This window comes from Lycium ferocissimum, chromosome 3 (assembly GCF_029784015.1).
Source record: "Lycium ferocissimum isolate CSIRO_LF1 chromosome 3, AGI_CSIRO_Lferr_CH_V1, whole genome shotgun sequence".
NCBI lineage: Eukaryota > Viridiplantae > Streptophyta > Magnoliopsida > Solanales > Solanaceae > Lycium > Lycium ferocissimum.
This window is the reverse complement of record NC_081344.1, coordinates 69,233,868-69,256,718: the sequence shown is the minus strand read 5'-3', so window position 1 is coordinate 69,256,718 and position 22,851 is coordinate 69,233,868. Positions and strand designations below refer to the sequence as shown.

Genomic DNA, 22,851 nt, shown 5'->3' with positions numbered 1-22,851 from the left:
AAGTGATTGTACACGTGCTTAATATCATTATGCCATGGATTGTTCCAAATATTAATATATAATAATGAAAAAATTGTTTTTTTTTTTGTTTGCTAATCCTATTAAAGTATTAATTAACGCTAAACTGTAATCAGTCAAATAAAAGAGTCACTTTCATTGTTAATAGGGATTAAATTAAGCATCACGTGGCAACGAGTAAGTAATTAACCATACTTGCTTTTGCATCTATTTAAGGACGTCTTTAAAAGAGAGGAATTGACATGGTCAATACAAAAGTCGTTCCTTTTATTTTTCTTTCATGTGTTTATACGACGAAAGTTATTTTTCATAAGATAAGTTTTATGCAAAGTATCTAAAAACATATTTTATGTTGTTAAATTTTGAGTGAGTTTGTAGAAAATGTATAATAAAAATTAAAATAGTACAATATCAGAAAATCTGATACAGTTCCTGAATGAATTTTTTGTATACTACATTAAAGACTGATAATAATGTCTGAGTGTTGATTGGATCAAATAATCTCGTTGGTGAGGGTTCGAATCCCTACGTTGTAATCCCCTCCCCCATTTCCCTTTCCCCTACCCCCTATGTAATAAAACAATTTTTTTTTAAAAAAAAAAAAAAGATATCGAATTCGAGTTTGAGAACAAAATCACTTGATAAAGAAACTTTTACACACGAACTCAAATTAATCAGGTCCCAAAGATATCGGAGACTGAATGAAAAATTGAAAAGAAAAAAAAATCTAAAATTGGTGTGTATCCTATGCTTTGATTTTGTGCAAAATCAGAATCATTGATTTCAGAGAAGCTATATCCGAATATATACCTTAATGCATGCACCTGACAATGAAAGTGACCTTATTTGAAGCTGTACCCTTTTTTTCGTTCATTTATCTTTCTTGCCATAGAGTGCACGAATGATATTTATTTATTTAATTCCTTTAGCAAAATGGTTAGCTATAAATTAATCCTACGTTTATTGGAGAAGGTTATAAATTCAATTATTTACTAAGCAGATATTCAATCACAAAAATCTGAGTCTTGGTCTGAATCGTGATCAAGGGTGAAGTTACAATATTAAGTACCGGTTGGATCGAGTACAATATATTTGCTTAGATTGTGTTTGTAACAAAAAATTATTATTATATATTTATTTAGTAATTATATGTTCCGGCTAGCATATGCACACTTCTTTAATTACACAAGGTATCTACTATTTCCCACCATCACAAATATCGGATAACTCTATCCATTAAGACTTGAATAGTGTGAAGAAATCACCTAGTATGATTGTCTCCCATCCTCAGCTGCGAAATGAACCTATAATCTCATGAGTTTCAATTCATTTCATTGATCATGGGAAGGGAAGCCTTGACGTAACTAGTAAAGTTGTTTAGTGTGATCGGGAGGTCGCAGGTTCGTCGCGTGGCCTCTTAGAAATGCGCGGGGTAAAAGGTCGCGTAAAATACCGTAATGTCTGCCCTTTCCGGGTCGTGCATAACGGGAGATTAGTACATCGGACTGCTTTTTTCATTGGTCATTGAGTCACACCCTTAACTAGACCGAGTTATAAATATGGTGTAAATTTCAAATTCTGAATCCAACTCTAATCTGACCGTTTAGACCACTATAATTTTGTCCTAAGGAGGACCCCGTTTAGACCACTATGATTTTGTCCTACGGAGGACCCCAAGTGTGAAACAATTATTTCATAGGTCCCATTTCCATTTTGCATGTAATGCAAGGGGGGAAGCATTTGACCCAAGAAAATTTGAAGCGGCAGTGCAGCACATGGGTTTATATTTTTGAGGTTACAAGTTGCAATACCCCCTATTATATTTATTCATTCATAAATTGTTGGGAATCTGGGTGCTACTACCAAACAACATAACGACATCAGTCTCATAAAGAGTCATTAATCGTGCTATACAAGTTATGTCCTACACTAGACATTTATATTTGTTTCTTTCTTTTGTTTGGATTTTCGTCAAACTATATCCAAAAGAGTTACCCACCTCTTGAACCTATGTATTTACATTAAATTAGTGGTTGCATGACATATTTCCTATAGTTTTGTCACCTCAATTTAGCACTTAGCTGTGGTAAATTCGTATAATTTGGTATATACATTGAATACGGATAAATTATCTGCATATCACTTTGACTTTTACTCCTAAGAAGTCGTTTCAGTACCTGAAATGTTCGCATTTAAAATTACACAAACGACTTCACCTTTGATACCGTGCATTAGAGTGTCAAGCTTAACCCCCCCCACAACAAAACAAAAAAAAAAAAACCAAAAACCCCAGACTTTATATGCCTCAAAAGCTTCGTTACAAAGCTAATTCTTTTTTATGAAATCAGTGTTCGGGTGGTTTTTTCACTTCACTAACTCTGGATCCAGAGGCGGATTCAGGATTTGGAGGTTCCGGGTGCCACGTTGTTAGTAAAGGATTTTCGATGGAAAATTTGTCGAAAATATTATCGACGAGCCAAATTCAGAAGGCGTACGTGTGCATATATATATATTTATTGTTTCAGGTTTTCAAGCAAGCAAAAATTAAAAAACACCCGCGCTGGCTGCATGATTCGAACTCCCACCACTCGGCGGAATTTGAACCTTTCGCCATTGGCACCATGGTCTTCTTTGTTACTCTTGGTGGCATGCGAGCTATGTATATAATTTCTTTGATATATATACATATACTCCCTCGGCCCTTAATAGATCCGCTCCTATCTGGATCACACCCTTAGATGTTCATCAGTTGAAATATAACCCCAGATCTCCCAAAGTTATTTCTCTTTTATTGACCACCATGTGACACCCTTGAGAGATCAATATTTCATTGGAACAAAATCATTGGGGAGGGTGAAAGGGTGACCCGATCTCTTCTTTCTCATTAAAGGCGTGTAAAGACAGTCCGAAGGCTAATCTGGTCGTTGTCTCGAAGGCGAAAACTGCTTTTACCAATCATAGCCCAAAACTCGTTGCCTAGCAAGCCACTCCCAAGACCAAATTGCATGATTTTCCCTTCAAATGGGCTGTCGTTATATTATACCCTTGACAATCAAACTTATACCTAGTAGGGAATAAATTCTTTTAAGAGTGCGAGGTGTAACTTGTAATTCTTTTAAGCGTGCGAGGTGTAACTTGTAATTCTTTAAGGGCGTGAGGCGTAACTCGGAGGGTAACATGATGCGAGAGATTAAACTTATGTCCCGCAAAAAAAGTTATTTGTTATGAGGAGCAAAAAATTAAAGACCAGCCCAAATTCCTGAATGTCGTTGGGTACTGCCAGCACCGAGTGTACTATATACTGCATGTTATATCTCCTGCTACGTAACTTGTTTCCAGGTACATCTTTTGTTTTCAGCAGAGCCAGCATTCCATCAGGACTATTATTATTATAAATAAGACATGGCACAATCGTTCAATTTAGGCATAATACATAAACAGACCCTCAAACTTTCATCTTTTAAGTATGCCCTCCAACTTTGAGACTGCACAAATAGCCACCTCAACTTCTAAAAAATTGAACACACAAACACAAATGCTAACGTGACACATAATTTTTGAAGTGTCTAGATGATTATTTGTAAGTTGAAGTATTCAACTGACAAAGTGGAGACAAGTTGAGGTGCCTACTTGTGCACACCCAAAGTTAGAAGGCATACTTAAAAAATGAGACCAAGTTTGAGGGCCTATTTATTTATTAAGCCTTCAATTTACTGTGCCCAACACTGCCGATTTGTGCCATCAGAAATATAGCTACATGAATGAAATAACTAAATAAGATCTTCGAAATTATATTGTTTCAAGTTACAATGTATTATAAACAATCATCCAAAAACTGTTAGATTCCAATATGAGCACAAAGTTATGTGTACAATATCACATTTGTTCCCACACCTCTCCTCTTCAACTACCAACCAACTAGGTGAAAAGAAAAGAAAAGGAAAAAAAAAAAAGAGATAATAAAAAGAATACAAACTCGCCCACCAAAAAAAAATTTAAAAAAAAAGTACACATTCACACAGATATACAAAAGACATCAAATTTTAAATTACAAGATTCACAACTACACACATCTACCTACAATGAATCCCAAAAAGCTACACCAGCTAACTATGGCTCGCATCTACCGGTGTACCAGTTCTGGCCTGCGATATTCGATTTGCATAAATGGTCACCAATCGTAACTGCGTGCTGTTCAGCCCTTCCAAGTATGGCATAAATGCTTTGCCCAGCATGATGTATATGTCAACCAAACAGAATACAACAGTCTACCAGCCAAGAAAAATTATGTATATCAAGATATAGCTAAAGAGGTGTAAAACTATAGACATGAAAATACTTTAATTGGCTTAGACATGGTCTTAATCGTTGTTGCATTTATCTCTTCACCAACATATGAACCACCATACAACCGAATAACAGACAGAATGTTACCCTAGAAACTTGAAGCACTTTGGCTCACATATAGCAACCACATTTTAAGTCCATAAACAGGAAACAGGAAAGAGAATCAAGTAAGGACTGGTTCAATAACATTTAACAACCAATAGAGCTGAAAAGCTGCCAAATGTATAGAGAAACAAGACTACAATTTGTTGACTAAAGTTTTTGTCACATACAGACAAATAAAATTAAAATGACTTCCAGAAGAGAATATTGTTGAAGTGCTTCACAAGCAATACTTCGTTCCAATTCTTATTTACTAGGTTTAAAATCCCTGATTCTGGTCTAGGTCAACTATTTTTTACTATATACCAACCTGCAACCTATCATACATTAAGGACAAACTGACAGGTAGGGAAGTAACCTTTCAGGCTATCTAGTCATCTCCACAATGTGAAGAAAACAGCAAGATATGCACATAGCGACATACTACAGAAGCTAACTATCACTTCCTACTTTCCTTTCAAACAAAGATGAAGCAGATGAACAGTTACTGAATATCTTTAATTCTACTACTCCCTTTAAGGTTTTCTAATAACAACAGCTGAAAGACAAGGAAACAGTGATTTTCACCTTACGGACATCAGCACTCTGGTTTCCAAAAGCATCAAACAGGGAAGGCAAGAATGAAGGCAGCTGAGACATCAATTCCTCCTGGGAGAGCCTCCCAACAAGCTGAACAAAGATATAACAAGTCCACATCAGAAACCAATTCAATGATAGCATTCCAAGTTTGGATTTATTAGCCAAAAACATAACTTCTTCTTATGATAAAATAAGACCCCAAGGTGTAATTATACCTTCGACACTAACTCTTTACACCAATAATTTCACTACATGCTAGTAAAGAAATGTTGTAAAATTACAATGGTACTGCATAAGTTGTCATGCGTGCTTGGAACTAATAGTTACATATCAAGATGAAATTTTTATTTTTTTTTCTTTTTTCAGAAAGTAACAGATGTATGTATTTGACTAAATCAGTACATAGGTTGTACTGAAAACCATATTTACATCATAGCAAAAATCAGGAAACTAGTCCATAAAGTGAAATTCTAACAAGAACCTAGGATTTCTGTTATGGACTCAGTATCATCTAGGTAGATCTGCTTGCACCAAATATCAAGATGAAAACTTTAGTATAATTTGATACCTTGCTTCAAACAAGGAGGACAAATTCATAACTGCTAGGGACGAGATAAATGTTGAATGGCCTATGTATAGCAAAGAAGGAAAAAAAAGATGAAAAGTTCTCTCCTTTGACTGCATATCAACAAGACAGTATGCAGGCAACAACACATAACCCTTGCCAACCGACAGTCGTGTATGGATAATATCAACTCTAAGCACAACATAGAAAAATGGAAGAAAAGGAACAAAGCGTACAAACTTAATGTAACCAAGAAAGCACCAAATTAAGCTAGTTAAACGAGTTGAAACAAACAAAATCAGCAAATCACCTTTGTCAAACAGTTAATACAAGTTACAAGGGTCTTCTCGTCTTCGGTGACAAGCAAAGGAACAATAACCTGCAATACCAGAAAATATCAGACAATGCAAGAACGACTAGCCCATGATCGAAGGAAAGAGGTAATTCACTCAGCACACTCTAGCGCTTACACTTAAGCATCTGAAAGGGTCGTACTGGGACAAAATTGTATTTAAACAATTCTCAGCTTCATTCGCAACCTGAAGGATGTCGCAACACAATAAGCAAAGAGGGAAATGAAAAGTTTCAATATACTTAATATTTTCAGCCAAGCGGAAGTTTACTTTTGCAACATCATCCTTGGTCACATGTAGCAGCTTTTCAATTATGATCTCAACTGAGTCCTCCATAGCATTTTTCTGGAACAACACAAGATTAAACAAATTGACAATGGATAAAGAGAAGGTATATCAAAAGTGAAAAACGCAAAAAAGCTCTGAGGTCAGCTGGGGCTTTAAGCGCAAAGCGCAAATAAAGCGTGGGCTTTAATGAAAAAAGGCGCAATGGTGCAAAAATACAAATACAAATATATATATATATATATATAGCCCAAGACTAATAATAATAAGCATGTATAACAAATATATGGACAAAGAAATTGTAAAAACATTACGATAAAGTGAAATATCAATTATCTAGTGTCATGTCTTCAAGAGAGGCTCATTGGCAAGGAAAAGTATGTCTTAAGGCCTTGATGATGACACTGAAGCGCACATAAAGTGAGGCGAAGCGCTCTACATGTTTTGAGCCTTGCTTCAGGGCTTAAGCGCGCCTTTGACAACACTGATGGAAAACAACCATTCCTCTTCATTTATAAAGGGGAGGATCAAAGAGGAAATCCACAAGTGACCTCTGAAAATACAGCCTACATACCTGATTCTTCAGCATTTCAAGAATCAGAGACAGGGCAAGTTCCCTTGTCAATGATTCAGAATCATCTGACACCTCAAGCACAGCAGTTAATATCTGATTGAAGTACTGCACAAAGCAAAAGATGACACGTCATGAGATCCATATCCTTTTAGAAGAACTAATTCCAAAGGACCACAAATTAACCTCCAACTATTTGGAATGCAAATCAGCTACTTGACAGAAAACCAGTGAAATTAGACTATGATTCCAAGTCTTACATTAGGAATCCGAAAATCTACATTAATTGACTAAATATCAGACAGATTTCAGTCGCAATTTACCTTGCTCCAGATGGATTGATCATTAGCAACAGAAGCTTCGACCAATTGTTGAAGTGCATCACGCTTGTTAGCAGAAGGACTTCCATCATCACCATTGCAAATCTGCCCAAAATTGGAAGAAAAAGTAGGGTAAGATTACTGAAGGTTTTATTCTCAAATTCTTAAAAAATCAGACTTGAAAAATGATTCAAAAGATTCTTTGAAATGGAAGCGAACTGTGGCAATATAGCACAACCTGAATGGCACAGATGGACCACAAAAAAACTCACCAAATGAAGAATCTGAGGGATGTTTGGTCCAGTTTCTAGAGTTGAAGTTATCTTGAGAGCAGAAAGTTTTAGGTGATTAAGCCCCAGGTCAGATGAAGACCCATTATCTGCTCTAGCATCATGAGCATTCTGTAGATGGTCTGAATCAACTAGCCCATTGACGTCCATATGAGGAGTGGAGATGTGTTCTATGGTTGAGCTGTTGTCTTTGCTCTCCAATGGAGCAGTCCATAGTCCATCATTCTCGCTTGTCGTAAGGGCCCCAAATTTCAAATCCTTGGCTTTTGAAACAGAAATATCAGTGTTGGGATCAGTTTCCACACCATGATAGAAGTCCTGAGTACCATCAGACAAGTGGCCAATAGATCTAGTCATATAGGTTGGGTCTTGAAGAGAGCTCCACTTTCTGACGCTATCAGTATCAACTGCACCCCCAGAATATCTTCCAAATTGATTACTCTTCTTTGAAGTGCCAATATATCCATCATCAGATGATGTTCCAATAACATCAGATGGATCATATGAAGACTTGGATCGGTGTCGTTCTTTCTTGCTCTGCACGAAATTCATTAAATCCACTTCTATACGAGGTGTGCGCTGCTTAAGAGCCCGTCTCAAGTAATTTTGTTCTTCAACAGATAAGCTAAGAATAAAATTCAGAACTGCTATCGAGTCAAAGTGTGTGTACATTGATATAATGCACGAAATAGCCGCATCTTTCAGTTTGGTATTCTTATCGTGGACCAATGGTGTCAACTTAGCAAGCCATAACTTGAGGATGCCGATGTTAGCAGCACCTTCAGAATTTGAAGGATGATTGTTAAAAGAGCCAATTGAAAACTCAAGGACAGCGAGTTTAGCCTTTGGGGAACGCTGCTCATCTAATGAACGGAGCAAAGCTGGCAAAAGGGAGTCTATACCATATGACTTGCTAACTATTTCAAGGGTAGTTGAGCAGGGCTGCCTTACCAATTCTTTGGGATCAATTAACCGTGAGAAAACATGTGGCAAGATCCTCTCTATGTAACTTTCAAATGGCTTTCTGCAAGCAGGAATGAGATCTGCAAGAGTTAAAAGTGCTGCCTGTGCAACTTTATGATGGGGATCATCAAGATGCTGGAAAAACAATTTCATAACCTTCTCAAAACTCTGAGTTACTTCCTGAATACCTCTAGGGCCCTGCTGTAGCAAAGATCGGAGATAGTTGAATGCAGCAACCCTGGCTTTCCAATCTGAAGTAGAATTGAGACCCTGACTCAATGCATCATTTAGTGAAGCAGGACCATCCACATAACTAGATAGATCTCCTAGAGGAAGTTGACTGTCATCAAAGCTCCTCCTCCTGCTTGCTGACATTCTTCCTGCTGCATTTTTTCTTAGGAGAGGACGTTGAAAATTGGGCACATGATTATTGTGGGAGTCCCTAACAGCATCTCTATACGGTGTCTCTAAGTATTGTCTGTCAACATGAGAATTCATCAACCGCCTAATGTCCCTTGGCTCAGCGTTCTCTTCAACAAGTCCTCTATCCTGTAGTTTTTCAGGAGCTCTTCTTGCAGTGTAGGAGTTGAGTGCCGAAAAAGACTCATGATCCACACTACTTCGGTATGATGCTTTAGCTGATTCCTTTGAGGCCTGGATCTGAGTGATGATATCAGACAAAACCAACCCACCATTGCGATTATTTCCTTTAGTCGCAGCAGATGGTGCATCAACCAGTAAAGCATTAGTAAGACTTGTTGATGCAGGAACAGCAAGAGGGAATGGTGGATCACGGGATGAGGGTGGGTCAACTCCTGCACTAGGGTACAATATAAAACATTTTAAGCTGTTTAATAAAACTCAAAAGTTACGGCAATAGTTCAAACGTACTTTTTGGTAAATCATAAAACTGCATGAAGACGACCTTTCATGATGTCAATAACTAATTAAACACATCAAGCTTTGCTTAATCAAATCGGTAACTACTTAAACACATCAAGTTTCAAGATACAGAAGAATAATGGAAGAGGAAACAATCACCTAGATCTAAACTAGAGGAGCGACCTTTCTCAGATACATCTAGACCTTTGAGCAGGTTTTCTATAGCAGAAACTTTCTGTTTGCTGGCATGAAGTACGCTTTCCAGGCTACGTTCCACTACCACAGGTTTTGCTTGTGGCAAAAGCAGCCCAGAGGACTGGGACGTCCCTGAAGGCAAATTAGCACTTTTATCCATGGCAACTATGGCAGATGTTCCATAACCAGGTATATGTGAAGAAGCAGGTGTTTGAGAAGTAAGTGAGAAGTGTGAACTCCTCTCTCGAACAGAAGGAGAAGAGTGTCGTTTGTGAATACCACCATCTTCCTCATTTATGATCTGCAAAATAGTTCCACTTTAGTCCACAACATTGGCCTTAAAGACTACTTTGGAGAAGATGCCCATTATCTGTTTGGAAGGATGCCGAGAGCAACTTATAAGAGAAAAGAGAGTACCCTTTGGATAGCAGGATCGAAGGACATAAATAAACGCCTAGAACGTTCTGGCCAAGTTCTTGCAAACATTCGATACAAAGTTCTTGCAGTTGACCGTACCTGTTGTTATAGGCAAGTGATATGAATTGTCAACAAGAGATCTTGAATCGAAGTGGGGGTTGGGATTTTTTTTTTTTTTTGGGGGGGGGGGGAGTTGCAAACGGCAAGGTGTACATGATAATAATGCAAAAATGTGTGCAAAATATGATACTCAGAGTTCAAAATTCATACCTCACCCATTGCATCAGCGACACAACATTTTATAAGGTCTTCATAGAGTTCTGCTGAACGTTGTACCTCAGATGCATCAGGCCAATGTTCAAGGATCAGAAGTGCGTATTCGCAGCATCTGTCATCGAAAATAATCAGAAGAAGAAACAGGCACTGTAGAGAATTAAATCAAAATTAAGATCTGTTAATTCGAAGAAGTGGTATCAAACCTTGCACGAAGTACTGCATTTTTGTCTTTCTTTGCAGAATCAGCTATACGAGGAAGTGCTCGACCAACTTTGCAGTTGCGCAACATCTGCGGTAAAAAAAAAAAAAAAAAAAACAGCAGCAAATGATTGACAGATACTGCAAGTACAGGCAAAAAAACAGATTCAAGCAGCACATAAAGCATTACCGTCTTTATGCAGTTATCAGCAGATTCTGCAATCACAAGAACAGTTATCACAACAAGCTTGAAAAGAACCTGAAGTTCAATGAGGATGTCATAACCTCGCGCAAGTTAGAGCAAATGTAATCCTTTCTCCCTAGTAAAATAATATTAGTATAAGCACATGGATAACTATATCACTTGTTCTCACCGGAATGAACATCTCAGCACATGCCTCAAAATCTCCCAAAAGCTCCTTAGATAAGAAGTTCAGTAAATGACATGCCTACCATTTAAATAAGATAGTGGATGTCAGAATTCGGAACATAATCCATTTAGTAAATGTTGGTGCAAAGCAATCCAGAATAAAGCAAACGCTAAGCTAACCATCACCAATAAGCAAAAACATGCAGCTAGACAAGCACCCTGCTTGCACGGTAAAAACATGCAGGTGCATATCTATATTGCCGACATCCATTTGAGAAACTTACAGAATACTCGCTCTTCCTCTTCTTTTTCCACTTTTCTACTCAAATAACAACCAAAGTAGAATGCCTAGTTGTCTACACTGCTTTACCTTCTTTTTTTTTTCCTTTGGATCAAGTAAACGTTTTCATTAATCACAAGGCCAAAATCGGCCGTATTCAAGAAGTATACCAAAAGGTAACGAACCTACAAAACCTACACCGCTTTACTTCAGAAGATCAGTATTTCATTTTTCATTTAAATTGGTTTCCAAATCTCACTGAAGATCTGCTGCTCTTTTTATCTGATAAGAGAAATGTAGACGAAATGCTTTAGGGGTGTAATTCTTGCACGTCAAGGTGTAGCCCTAGAGCCTGGATAAATGCAAAAAAAAAAAGAACAAGGAGAATCTCTTTAACTCCTGCAAGGCTTCTGTATATGTGTAACTACTTCCAAGAATGGAAAACCTAAAGGATGGACCTCGACCGCAATCAGTGTGGTGCACATAGAGCAACACATGCAAAAAGAAATATTTCAATATCATGTCTACAATGACTTTACAGAGCTCGATTAAATGAATCAGCTGCCTTGCTCAGACTTGTTTGATCATAATTTACTATAAAGAATTCCAGTTTCAAACTGAAAGGATGATATAAGCCTAATGTTCAGTTTAGGTGCCCTCTGCATTTACATCAACTTGGAGGTGCTCTCTGCATAATGGAGATGTCTCACATATTAAACTAAGAATACAGCTTTTACAGTACACTTAGATAATAGCTGCTTCTGAAAAACAAAAGAAGCAACAGCAATGACAGATTTAGCAAGCTATGTTCTTTTTTAATTTTAATAAGCCATTAGGGGCTATATTAGAGACTTGGATATGGAAGAGGAATAGAAAATCAACTTCTACCAGGTTTTCATTGTATCTGACTGATCCATAAGGAGGTAAACCCAAGACATTTCAGACAGGTTCATCATGGTAAATGAAAGTCAGGCTAATAAAAGTAGCACGGCATAGAATAAAAAGAACAAGTATCTCATAGAGCACATACTTCCCAGAAAGAAGTATATCATAGGCACACACGCAAAGTATATGAGAACATAGAGAAGCGGGAGCAGTAGCCAGTGTTATGGAACCAAACCTGTTTGATTATGCTGGATCTCCGATCAGATAACTGTGTGCTCAAAGGGCCAACAAGTTGCTTTAGAAGTCCACGAAAACAAGGATAATCAGCAGCACCTAATTGAACAGAATAAAACATAACATGCATTATCAACTGCACTGTCTTAATCAGTAAGGACACAACATAAGAAGATGCCACTATAAGAACATAAGGAAGCGTTGCACACCAATTCAACAGAGGAAGGGAAAGGTTATCTGAAGGTCCAATGTTAGTAAAATACCTCCAATAACAAGTGCTTCAACTCTCTGCATAGCGGCAATACGGATAGACCAATCTTTCTCTGGTACAAGGGTTGAGCCAATATTCTCGAATTCTCTTATCAGTTCCTTTTCTGAATACACTTTAATTGGCTCGACAGGCTTTTCTGTAATATCACCATCCGCTGCAGAAGAACAGAGATCAAATTAAAATCATATTAACAAACACCATAAACTATTTGTTTGAATTATTTGACTGCATAGTGGCTCTCTTTCTGTTCCATTTCTTTGCTCAAATTACACCATTGTTCGCAAAATTTGCTCATAGACAACAACAACAACAACAACAACAACAACCCAGTGAAATCCCACATCGTGGGATGCAGGGAGGGTAAGATGTACGTGAGACCTTACTCCTACCAAGGTAGGACGGCTGTTTCCGAAAGACCCTCGGCTCAATAAAAGCATAAAAAGAAGTAAGATAAAGTTAAGAGATTCGGAAAAGAGATTCAAAGCGATATGGAAGAAATAATGCAAGCATCACAGATAACACAGGATAATCACAACACAGGAAATAACAGATAATAGCAGAAATCGGAGCAGAGAACACAGGATAATCAAAGCATAGGAAATAACAGATAATAACAGAAATCGGAGCATAAAAATTTATATTGCAATAATGCGACTACTAATAAGAACGGATAACGAGACTATCTACTAGCCTTCTACCTTAATTTGGGTCCTCCAAACCCTCCTATCTAAGGTCATAGACAAATAATATATTTTTTTCGAAGACAAATAATATATTTTTTTCGAAGAGAAAATTCATTAAAAAGCAGCCAGAAGATGCAAGCAAATGATTACAGGGAAAGAGGCCTGCTCATATACAAAAACTAGTCTACAACTAAGCAGCAGACACCATCCAAAAATTGATCACAACTAGTTATAGGGGCTTAGTTGAGCCAACAAAATAAATTCAATAAGCATTTTGCTTTGAGTAGAGTAGGAGTAGAGATCCCATCAGAACATCTTCAATTCCTTTCATTCCTAGATGCACCAAAATTCGCAGCAGGTACAATTAAGCAAACCTTTTTGTTGGATTTCCCAACTCTCCAAACACTAGTTTTCATGTGTGCATTACCCTGACTAGTCCAGATATAGAGAAGAACATACTCCAAATATCATATGCTACTGTACAATGCAGAAATAGGCGCCTTGACACTTCCAGAATTCAACTGGCACATGTAGCACACCTATTCATTATTTGTATACTTCCCCTGCTGGGATTGTCTTAGGTGAGGCATGCTTCGGATAGAGTTATCCGGATAAAGCAAAATCACTTTATTAGGCAGTTTACTTCTCCAATTAGTTTCCATAGTCAATTGTCTATCAATTCCTTGTTTGAAGTTTGAACGGAGATGAGTATATGATTTCTTCACAGTAAATGACCCATCTTTAAAATCCTCCCATTCCAACCTATCTTTCAGCTGAGGTTGCCAGTAATCCTTGCAAGCTTAGCTAGCAAGTACATTAGATCATTCAATTCCTAATACTGAAAATTCCTCCTCAAATGTAGGGCCCATGAGTTGTACTGCCAGCACTGCTCTATAAAGGAGTCTAGAAAATTAGCCAGTACATACAAGATTGGATATTCATCTTTTAGTGCCACTGCTCCCTTCCGCTTGTCTTTCCACAATTTAATGTATCCCACTCCCAAATTTGATTTTTGAGTTAAAATTCTTCATCCCACAATCCAAAATACTCTTCCAAAGACTTGTGTCATAAGATGATCTCCTCAGCTTTATGCATTGTTACACCATACATTGCATTATTCACTGCTTTCTATTTTTCACAACCCGGGATTCTCCATATTATACTTCCAAAGCCATTTCATTAGCATACTCTTACTATGTAATGCCAGATCTTTTACATCAGTAAAAAAAACAGAAAATCAAAAGATTGAGATCAATAAGAGTTTGCCACTTAGATTATTCTTTCCAATCCAATTCAAAGCATACTCCATTGATAGGATAAGAATATTCCAATCTTTCTCCCCCAAGACATTTGTTCTTATCCAATACATAGGGTCCTTTGGGAATCCACAAAAAAGGGATACACAATTTAGACCTAAATTTAGATAATATATAAACTAAAAGAGGATATAACCAAAGGGGACCCTAGCAACAAGAAGCCGCCTTCACCACCCACACAAACCTGCTGCACAACTATGTTTTTCCTTCCCTCCCCCTTCCTCCACTTCTTTTCAGTCATAATCCTTAAACTAAAAGAACACTCACATAGGACATGTAAGCAACAAATAAAAATGAAGGCTGACTCAAGCAATCGCGGGAACGTTTAGCTCAATACCATGGTAACTGATGCTAAAATAAGATTATCATGAAATAAATGTTTAATTGACATAATGGGGCATGTATATACCTCCAAAGAGAGACGCCTCTCTTGTTGAACGCTTTGCCTTAGGACTGCTTTTTTTGGAACTAAGGCTAGCAGATCTCACCTCACCGGCAGAATAATTACTTGAGATGCCATCTGTGGATCGACTTTTAGGCTCAATCTTCTCAAGTCTTGCATTAATGTCTTTTAGCTGCAGTCAGTTAATAAGTCAAAACAAACACTGAGCAGAACTTCTGTTTACTACATCACATTCTATTAACCAAGTAAAGCACAAGCTAAAGTTGGAAGAAAACTCAGTTCATCACAAAGGATGTCCGAAAATAGAGAAAAGAATCTATTATCTAGAATGAAGACATCTAAAGTTAAAGGCATACCAACATGGAAGGAAGATGATGGCGTTGAAGTTCATCGCGGAACTGGGGTCCAGCTTCTGAATACATCACCTGCAAAGTGGAAACATGGAAGAATATTTATCAAACAAAAGAAAATGGGAAAGGAAGAGCAGTCTGTTAAAGACATAAATAATTGGTTTGTCGAGGCACTGAAGACTAATTAGGAAAAGCAGTTTGACCAAACACAAGAAATTGAGAAAAATATAGCAGTTTAGCTACCTCAATACATGATATGGCTGCTTCCCTCACTCCATGATTAGGATCACTCAACATTTGCAAAATCTGATAATAGCAACAAGGAAAAGGTGTGTTTACAACTTTTTTATTCTCAAAAAGAAAGAAAAAACTACAGATCATTCTGTGCAGCAAAGAAAGGTTTAGCAATATATGTGCTAATAAATGAAATTCAAAACTACATATCTATTAATATACCGGAGGAAGAATAGCCCGTTGAAGGGGTAGTTCTGTCGAAGCAAAAAGACCAATTGCCGAGGTAACAGTACGAGCAAATTCTTCTCGAACTCTAAAGCTTTTGTGCATCCAAGCATAAGACCCTGCCCTCTCAACTATAATTGTTGGTGAAGAAACCTGTATAGATTATAATAATCAATCAAATCATTTTCTAGCATTTTTACCCGCATCATACCCAAAAAAATTAGAAAATTGAGATTAAATGTTTTTTGTGATGCTCATGTAATCAACATATGAGTAATAAATGTCTAACAATTGTTTCAATTTCTCAATTCCACAGAAATATTTGAATAAACAAATAGCTGAATGAACTAGAGGTCCAAAAATCCCCTCAAAGTGAGAAGTCTTCAAGCTGGAAGAAAAACTGTATTCTTTTTTTCTTTTCTTTTCTTTTTTATTTTTTTTGGTGAAACTGGTAATGTTGTATTCCTGAGCATTAAGGGTATGCTGGCCACCTGGAAGAAAAACTGTATTTACACATACATACACCATTAGTGTTTCTATTATGAGAACATATACGATAACTCTGAAGGGGTTGGTTAGCACTACAGATCATTTAGAATTGGTCATACGATCAACAAAGGTGATACGTCTCGAACCTGGTAACTACAATGATATTAAAATTCCAAATCATAGAAGAGTCAACTGCAGTTTGTGGCACTCTCTCTCTCTCTCTCTCTCTCTCTCTCGTTATCTATATGTGTTTGTGCGCGCATGTGAGGAATATGAATCACAACGTATATCTTGCATTTTTTACCTTGATCATCTGAAATTAATTTTTCACAAATAATCGAGTCATACAATTTTTTTTTTTTTGCACACAGTTCCCAAGGACTAAGGAACCATATTTACAATACTGTGTGAAATATTCTAGTTGGAAGGAAAAACTTTATTACACATACAGCATTAGTTTTTCCATTGTGAGAACATATACAATAATTTTGAAAGGGTTGGTTCGCATTACAGATCATTTTGGGTTGGTCATACGATCAACAAAGGTGGTTCATCTCAAACCTGATAATCACTATGATATTAACATTCCAAATTATAGAAGAATCAACTGTAGTTTCTCTCTCTCTCTCTCTGTCTCTTTTCATCTTTGTGCGTTTGCGTGTGCACGTGGGAGGAATATGAATACACAACATATATTTGGCCTTTTTTACCCCAACCATCTGAAATTAAATTCTTCACTACTAAAGAAATCGAGTCATACATTTTTATTTTTATTTTTTGCACACAGTTCCCAACAACTAGGGACGGACCCAATTGGGCCTTGAGGCTACTGAAATTGAACTGTCGTAATGCAGCTCGAATTGTGACTCTTGACCCCTGCACTGTTCCTTTGGGACTTTCAATTAGCTTTCTTTTTCTTTGGGGAACATACAATCAGTAAATTTATCCTTTTCTCTTCACATATTTCAGCTCAACAACCGCACTAACCACCAATGTTTATTCCTCCAACACCAGAAGAAAAAAAAATCCAAGCCAGCACTTGAACCAACCCCTATTAATTAAAGACCAAATTACTCTAAGCAACCCTGTGATAGGACTCAATTGCAAATAGGACCCCGTATTTCAATAACATACACGTAATCCCCTTATATAGTACTTATAAACCTACACAAATATACATCAATTCACAAAAGAAAGTACACCTAAAAACAGAAATTCCAACCATCATCTGAACCAACCCTAACTAATTACCAGAAAAGTACTTTTAAAAATCCTGTAATATAACACGATTGCTTATACACTCTTTTATTTCAAGACCACATACAAATTAACATCAATTCAGCCAAAAATAAAGCTTGCACCTCAACAAAACAGAAAAAAGGATCAAATTTACAGACTATCTTCTAATCATGAAAAGCAACCATGCAAAATGCATGCCTCCATTAAAGTAAGCAACAATCACCTAGAATACACTTAATCCCCCTATAATACTTATAAGCCTGTACAAATTACAGATATTCACTAAACCGACCAGCATTTGATCCCACCCTTATTAATTGCTACTAGTAAATTACTTTCAACAACCCTATAATATAACACAATTGCATTGATCCTCCTTTATTTCTAGACCATAAACAAATCAACATCAATTCAGCCCAAAAAAAAAAAAAAAAAAAAAACTTTCACCTCAATAGAACAAATAAAAGGATCAAATTCCAGTTAATATTCACTCTTATTAGTTACTACTCCCTCCGTCCATTTTTACTTGTCCGTGTCCAGTTTGGAAAATCAAGAGATAATTTATCACTTAGTTCCTAATTTATCCTTATAATTAACAATAATCATTTCCCAACACATTGAAGTTATCATATTCAAAGGCTGTTTCGCATCGCCCAATCGTTCAACCACAGCCGGCAACATTGAAGTAAATCCTAAGGCCTAAACCACCCTTATCAATTACTAGTAAATTACTTTAAACTACCCCGTAATATAACACAGTTACATATACACTCCTTTATTTCAAGGCCATACAAAATAATTAACATCGATTTAGCCAACAAACTAAACTTTCACCTCAATAAGAACAAAAAAGAAGGATCAAATTCGAGTTAATATAGAGACTATTAACTGTGATAGGTGGATAAAATGGATTCAATTCAACATCTCTACTGTGAAGTATTCAGTCCTAATCAATAGGAGTCCAGTAGGTTTCTTCTCCCCACACAGAGGCCTAAGACAAGGTGATCCCCTATCACCTTTTCTGTTCATTCTAGCTATGGAAGGGCTAAGCAAAATGCTGGATAAAGCTAAGGAATTGCAGTGGCTGAGAGGTTTTGCTATAGGAAGGAACAGAGCAGTTAACATTTCACATCTACTTTATGCAGATGACACTTTGATTTTTTGTGAGGCTGACAAAGAACAGGTCCGGTATCTAAATCTCACATTGCTCATCTTTGAAGCAGTCTCAGGGCTTCACATTAACATGCTCAAAAGTGTAATCTACCCTGTTAATGAGGTGCTGAACATTGAAGAACTGGCAAGCATATTAGGTTGTAGTACTGGAACTTTTCCTACCACATACTTGGGTTTACCACTGGGGGCTAAATTCAAGGCAGAGGGCATTTGGAGTGGAGTCATAGAGAAGTTTGAAAAGAGGCTTGCTTCTTGGCAGATGCAATACCTTTCAATGGGTGGCAGACTAACACTAATCAATAGTGTGCTTGATAGCATACCAACCTATAGTATGTCACTCCATCCCATCACCAGTAAGGCTTTGGAACAGCTGGACAAAATTAGAAGGAACTTTCTATGGGAAGGGAACAACACCACTCACAAATTTCATTTGGTCAAGTGGGATAAAGTCTTGCTGCCAAAGGATCTGGGAGGCCTGGGCATCAAAGACCTTGCACTACACAACAAATGTTTACTAATGAAGTGGCTATGGAGATACACACGAGAGGATCAGTGCCTATGGAAGGATGTCATTATTGCCAAACATGGAGCCTTGAACCACTGGTGTTCAAAAGTCTCAAATGAACCTTATAGGGTTGGTTGCTGGAAGAGCATAAGCAAACTATGGGATGTGTTCTCTCAGCACAAACATCTGGTAGTAGGGAATGGCCAGCACATCAGTTTTTGGAGAGATAAGTGGTTGGGCAACACCCCTCTTAAGGTTGCATACCCCAACATTTTTCAGATAGCCAATGAACCAGATGCTACAATTCACCAACACAGAGATGGAAACACATGGAACCTCAACCTAAGAAGGAACATTCAGGACTGGGAGATGGAAGAACTGATCAACCTTTTAGCAGCACTTCATAATGCCACAATCAACAACCTGGTGCCAGACCAACTAAAATGGGGGAATAGGAGGAAGGGGGAATTTTCAGTTAAGGTTGCATATAAACTTCTTGGCCCTCAGAATGCAATCACAGCTCATTGGCCTTGGAAGCTTATTTGGAAAGTCAAATTACCTCCTAAAATTAGTTGTTTCAGCTGGACAGCACTACATGAAGCATGCTTGACCCAAGATAACCTAGCCAGAAGGAATTTTCATCTGGCAAATAGGTGCTATATGTGTTTGAAGGTAGCAGAATCACACAACCACCTTTTCATACATTGTCCAGTGGCAACAGAGTTATGGAATATGTTTATTACACTTTTTGGACTCAATTGGATCATGCCACAGAGTATCAGGGATGTTTTTGAAAGCTGGAGTTGCTGGAAAGTTGATAGCACCATCAAGAGAATCTGGAAGATGATACCTGCTGCTATTTTTTGGAGCATCTGGAATGAAAGGAATAGGAGATGCTTTGATGGAATATCAACTTCATTCCAATCTTTAAAAGCTAAATGTCTTATGTTTTTGTATAGTTGGGTTTACTTGTCCCCAATAGATTTCCCTGTTACCTTTATGAACTTTATCAACTCCTTAGCTCTTAACTAGACATGTACTGGAGATGATAAGTTCCTTTTGCTACTCTACTTCTGTAACTACTATGCATCCACTTGATGCCAGCAATGAAATTACTTACTTTATCAAAAAAAAAAAATATAGAGACTATCTTCTGATCATGAAATGCAACAATCACCTAGCATACACTTAATCCCTCTTATATAATACTTACCAGCCTGTACACAAAACCATCCAGCACTTGATCCCACCCTTATTAATTACTACTCCATCTATCCCAATTTATGTGATATAGTTCGGATTTCGAATATAGCATGCACATAATCCCCATATATAATACTTATAAGCCTGTACAAATTCAGCATTTGATCCTACGCGTATTAATTAATTAATTTAAACTACGCTGTAATATACTCCCTCCGTCCCAAAATAAGCGTCACCTTAGGAACTCAAGACAAGGCAAGTGTTTCCAACTATGCCCTTAACATTTAAAAAGTAGTCTTCTTTAATATTGTTCAATTCTCAAAGAACATCTGATAAATAGGGGTAAGTTTATTAAACTCCACATTTTATTTATTGATTTCTTAATGGGAGTGATTTTTGCTAAGGTGACACTTATTTTGTGACACTCTTTCCTTTTTAGTCAGTCACGCCTTTCTATATTTAGTAAAAAATTCAACTTTAAATTTACCTTTTTACCTTAATAATGGAATGATTTGTAGCCACACAAATTTCTATGATTTATCTTAGACCATAAGTTTCAGAAGCTTTCTTTATTTCTTAAATTTCATGTCCAGTCAAACACCCTCGTATAAAATAGGACGTAAGGAGCAGTAAATTACTTTAAACAACCTGTAACATAACACAGTTGCATATACACTCCTTTCTTTCAGCCAAAAAACAAATTTCACCTCAATAAGAACAATAAAACATCAAATTCAAGTTAACACACAGACTACATTCCGATCATTAAACGCAACCATACAAATGCATTACCTCCATCAAAGTGAAGCACAAATCGCCTAGCACCATCAATTACTACTAATAAATTACGCACAAATAGCCTAGCTGCATCAATTACTACTAACAAATTACGCACAAATCGCCTAGCCGCATCAATTACTACCAATAAATTACGCACAAATCGCCTAGCCGCATCAATTACTACCAATAAATTACGCACAAATCGCCTAGCCGCATCAATTACTACTAATAAATTACGCACAAATCGCCTAGCCGCATCAATTACTACTAATAAATCACGCACAAATCGCCTAGCCGCATCAATTACTACTAATAAATCACGCACAAATCGCCTAGCCGCATCAATTACTACTAATAAATCACGCACAAATCGCCTAGCTGCATCAATTACCACTAACAAATTACGCACAAATCTCCTAGCTGCATCAATTACCACTAACAAATTACGCACAAATCGCCTAGCTGCATCAATTACCACTAACAAATTACGCACAAATCGCCTAGCTGCATCAATTACCACTAACAAATTACGCACAAATCGCCTAGCTGCATCAATTACCACTAACAAATTACGCACAAATCGCCTAGCTGCATCAATTACTACTAACAAATCACGCACAAATCGCCCTGCATCAATTACTACTAATAAATTACTTTAAACATTAAAAAAAAAAAAATTACCCTGTCATATAACACAATTACATATACACTTTCAAAACCACACACAATTAACAACAATTCCAGTTAATATACAACAACTGCATTACCTCCATTAAAGTAAGCAACAAATGCCTAGCAGCATCTCTAACAGGTTGTTTCCCGTCACCCAATCGTTCAACGACAGCTGGCAAAACCGCATTAAAATGCAACTTCAAATGCTCACCAGATAACACAGCAGCCGAAGCAAGTGACTGTAAAGCACCTTGTGAAACCCTAAAATTGTTATCTTTTAAGAGATCTAAACAAACATCAACTAGCGAAGTAACTTCAATAGATGTTAGGGTTTTTCTAGAAGCTTCTAGAACTTGATGGAGATGTTCTACACCTGCCATTCGAGATTTCGTGTCTTTTGCACGCGCTAACTCAAGCGCCGCCTCCATTTGGAGCGGGTTATCGGGGCTCCGATCTGGTGAAACGGGTCAGATCTGTGTGAGAGAGAAAAGTTGAATTGGAAATGGTGGATTTTCTTTTTTTGGAGAAGAGAAAGTGAAGTTTGAACTGTGGACTAAAGAAAGTGAAAGTGAGAGAGAGAAAAAGAAACACTAGTTACTCTTAATAAGATTAAATTAATTAATAACTGTTACAATGGATTAGGTGCGGCGGATCGCCTAATCCTCTCTTGATCAAACGTTTCGGGTAGGAGTCCTTCGAATGAAAGCTCTACACGATACAAATTCGAATTTAGTTAGATTCCATTGCAAGTACCGGAAATCATATGGGAAATAACAAAAAAATTAATTAATAACTAGTACTCAACCTCAAAAAAATTGACACTTTTCGCTTTTCGAGAGTCAAACGAATCGTTCTTTGATCGTAATTTTTTTATATGTCTTTTAAATACTTTAAATTGTTAATTATGGTGACTTATAGTACTTTTTACGTAGTTTCCAAATATATAAATGTTATTTCAAAAAAATTAAAGATTTTATGTTTAAACACACAGTCAAAATTAAAAAGTTTGACTCTTGAAAAGCGAAAAGTGTTAATTTTTTTGGGACGGAGGGAGTATGTGTTTATGTCGTACAGTTAAGATTTCGAGAGTCAACTAAATTTTCTTTTAACTAGAATTTTATTTTTATATATATGTCTTTTAAATTGTTAATTATTGTGATTTATAGTAATTTTTATTA

The 22,851-nt window shown here is 36.9% G+C and overlaps 1 protein-coding gene and 1 long non-coding RNA gene across 3 annotated transcripts; one reads left to right on the top strand and one right to left on the bottom strand.

The window, feature by feature from the left end:
* The first annotated feature begins 2,318 nt into the window (after positions 1-2,318).
* On the top strand, positions 2,319-4,012 carry LOC132050576 (uncharacterized). Its single transcript, XR_009413454.1, has 2 exons — positions 2,319-3,115; positions 3,147-4,012. It is a non-coding gene; the product is annotated as an uncharacterized LOC132050576 (long non-coding RNA).
* On the bottom strand, positions 3,784-22,108 carry LOC132050575 (CLIP-associated protein-like). Of its 2 annotated transcripts, none has more exons than XM_059441926.1 (21): positions 21,769-22,108; positions 15,610-15,765; positions 15,397-15,459; positions 15,160-15,228; positions 14,810-14,975; positions 12,394-12,555; positions 12,132-12,229; positions 10,736-10,810; positions 10,552-10,620; positions 10,367-10,452; positions 10,158-10,275; positions 9,888-9,986; positions 9,435-9,771; positions 7,413-9,208; positions 7,144-7,245; positions 6,824-6,928; positions 6,235-6,309; positions 6,082-6,150; positions 5,922-5,990; positions 5,035-5,136; positions 3,784-4,286 (listed from the first exon to the last, which is right to left on the bottom strand). In XM_059441926.1, the coding sequence occupies exons 1-21, from the start codon at positions 22,099-22,101 to the stop codon at positions 4,125-4,127; spliced, it is 4,311 nt and encodes a 1,436-aa protein (XP_059297909.1). In that variant the 5' UTR covers positions 22,102-22,108; the 3' UTR covers positions 3,784-4,124. The 2 variants fall into 2 exon arrangements, with proteins under 2 accessions (XP_059297909.1, XP_059297910.1); XM_059441927.1 differs by having other exon boundaries at positions 9,459-9,771.
* Positions 22,109-22,851: the final 743 nt, after the last annotated feature.

What these genes read in the sequence shown, in the direction of transcription:
- LOC132050575 (XM_059441926.1), bottom strand. Translation starts at nt 22,101, where the DNA reads ATGGAGGCGGCGCTTGAGTTAGCGCGTGCAAAAGACACGAAATCTCGA. An exon ending in CAGCCATATCATGTATTGAG is followed by an intron (nt 15,229 to 15,396) that starts GTAGCTAAACTG and finishes TCCACTTTGCAG; the next exon opens with GTGATGTATTCAGAAGCTGG. An exon ending in ACCCTTTCAGATGCTTAAGT is followed by an intron (nt 5,991 to 6,081) that starts GTAAGCGCTAGA and finishes CTGGTATTGCAG; the next exon opens with GTTATTGTTCCTTTGCTTGT.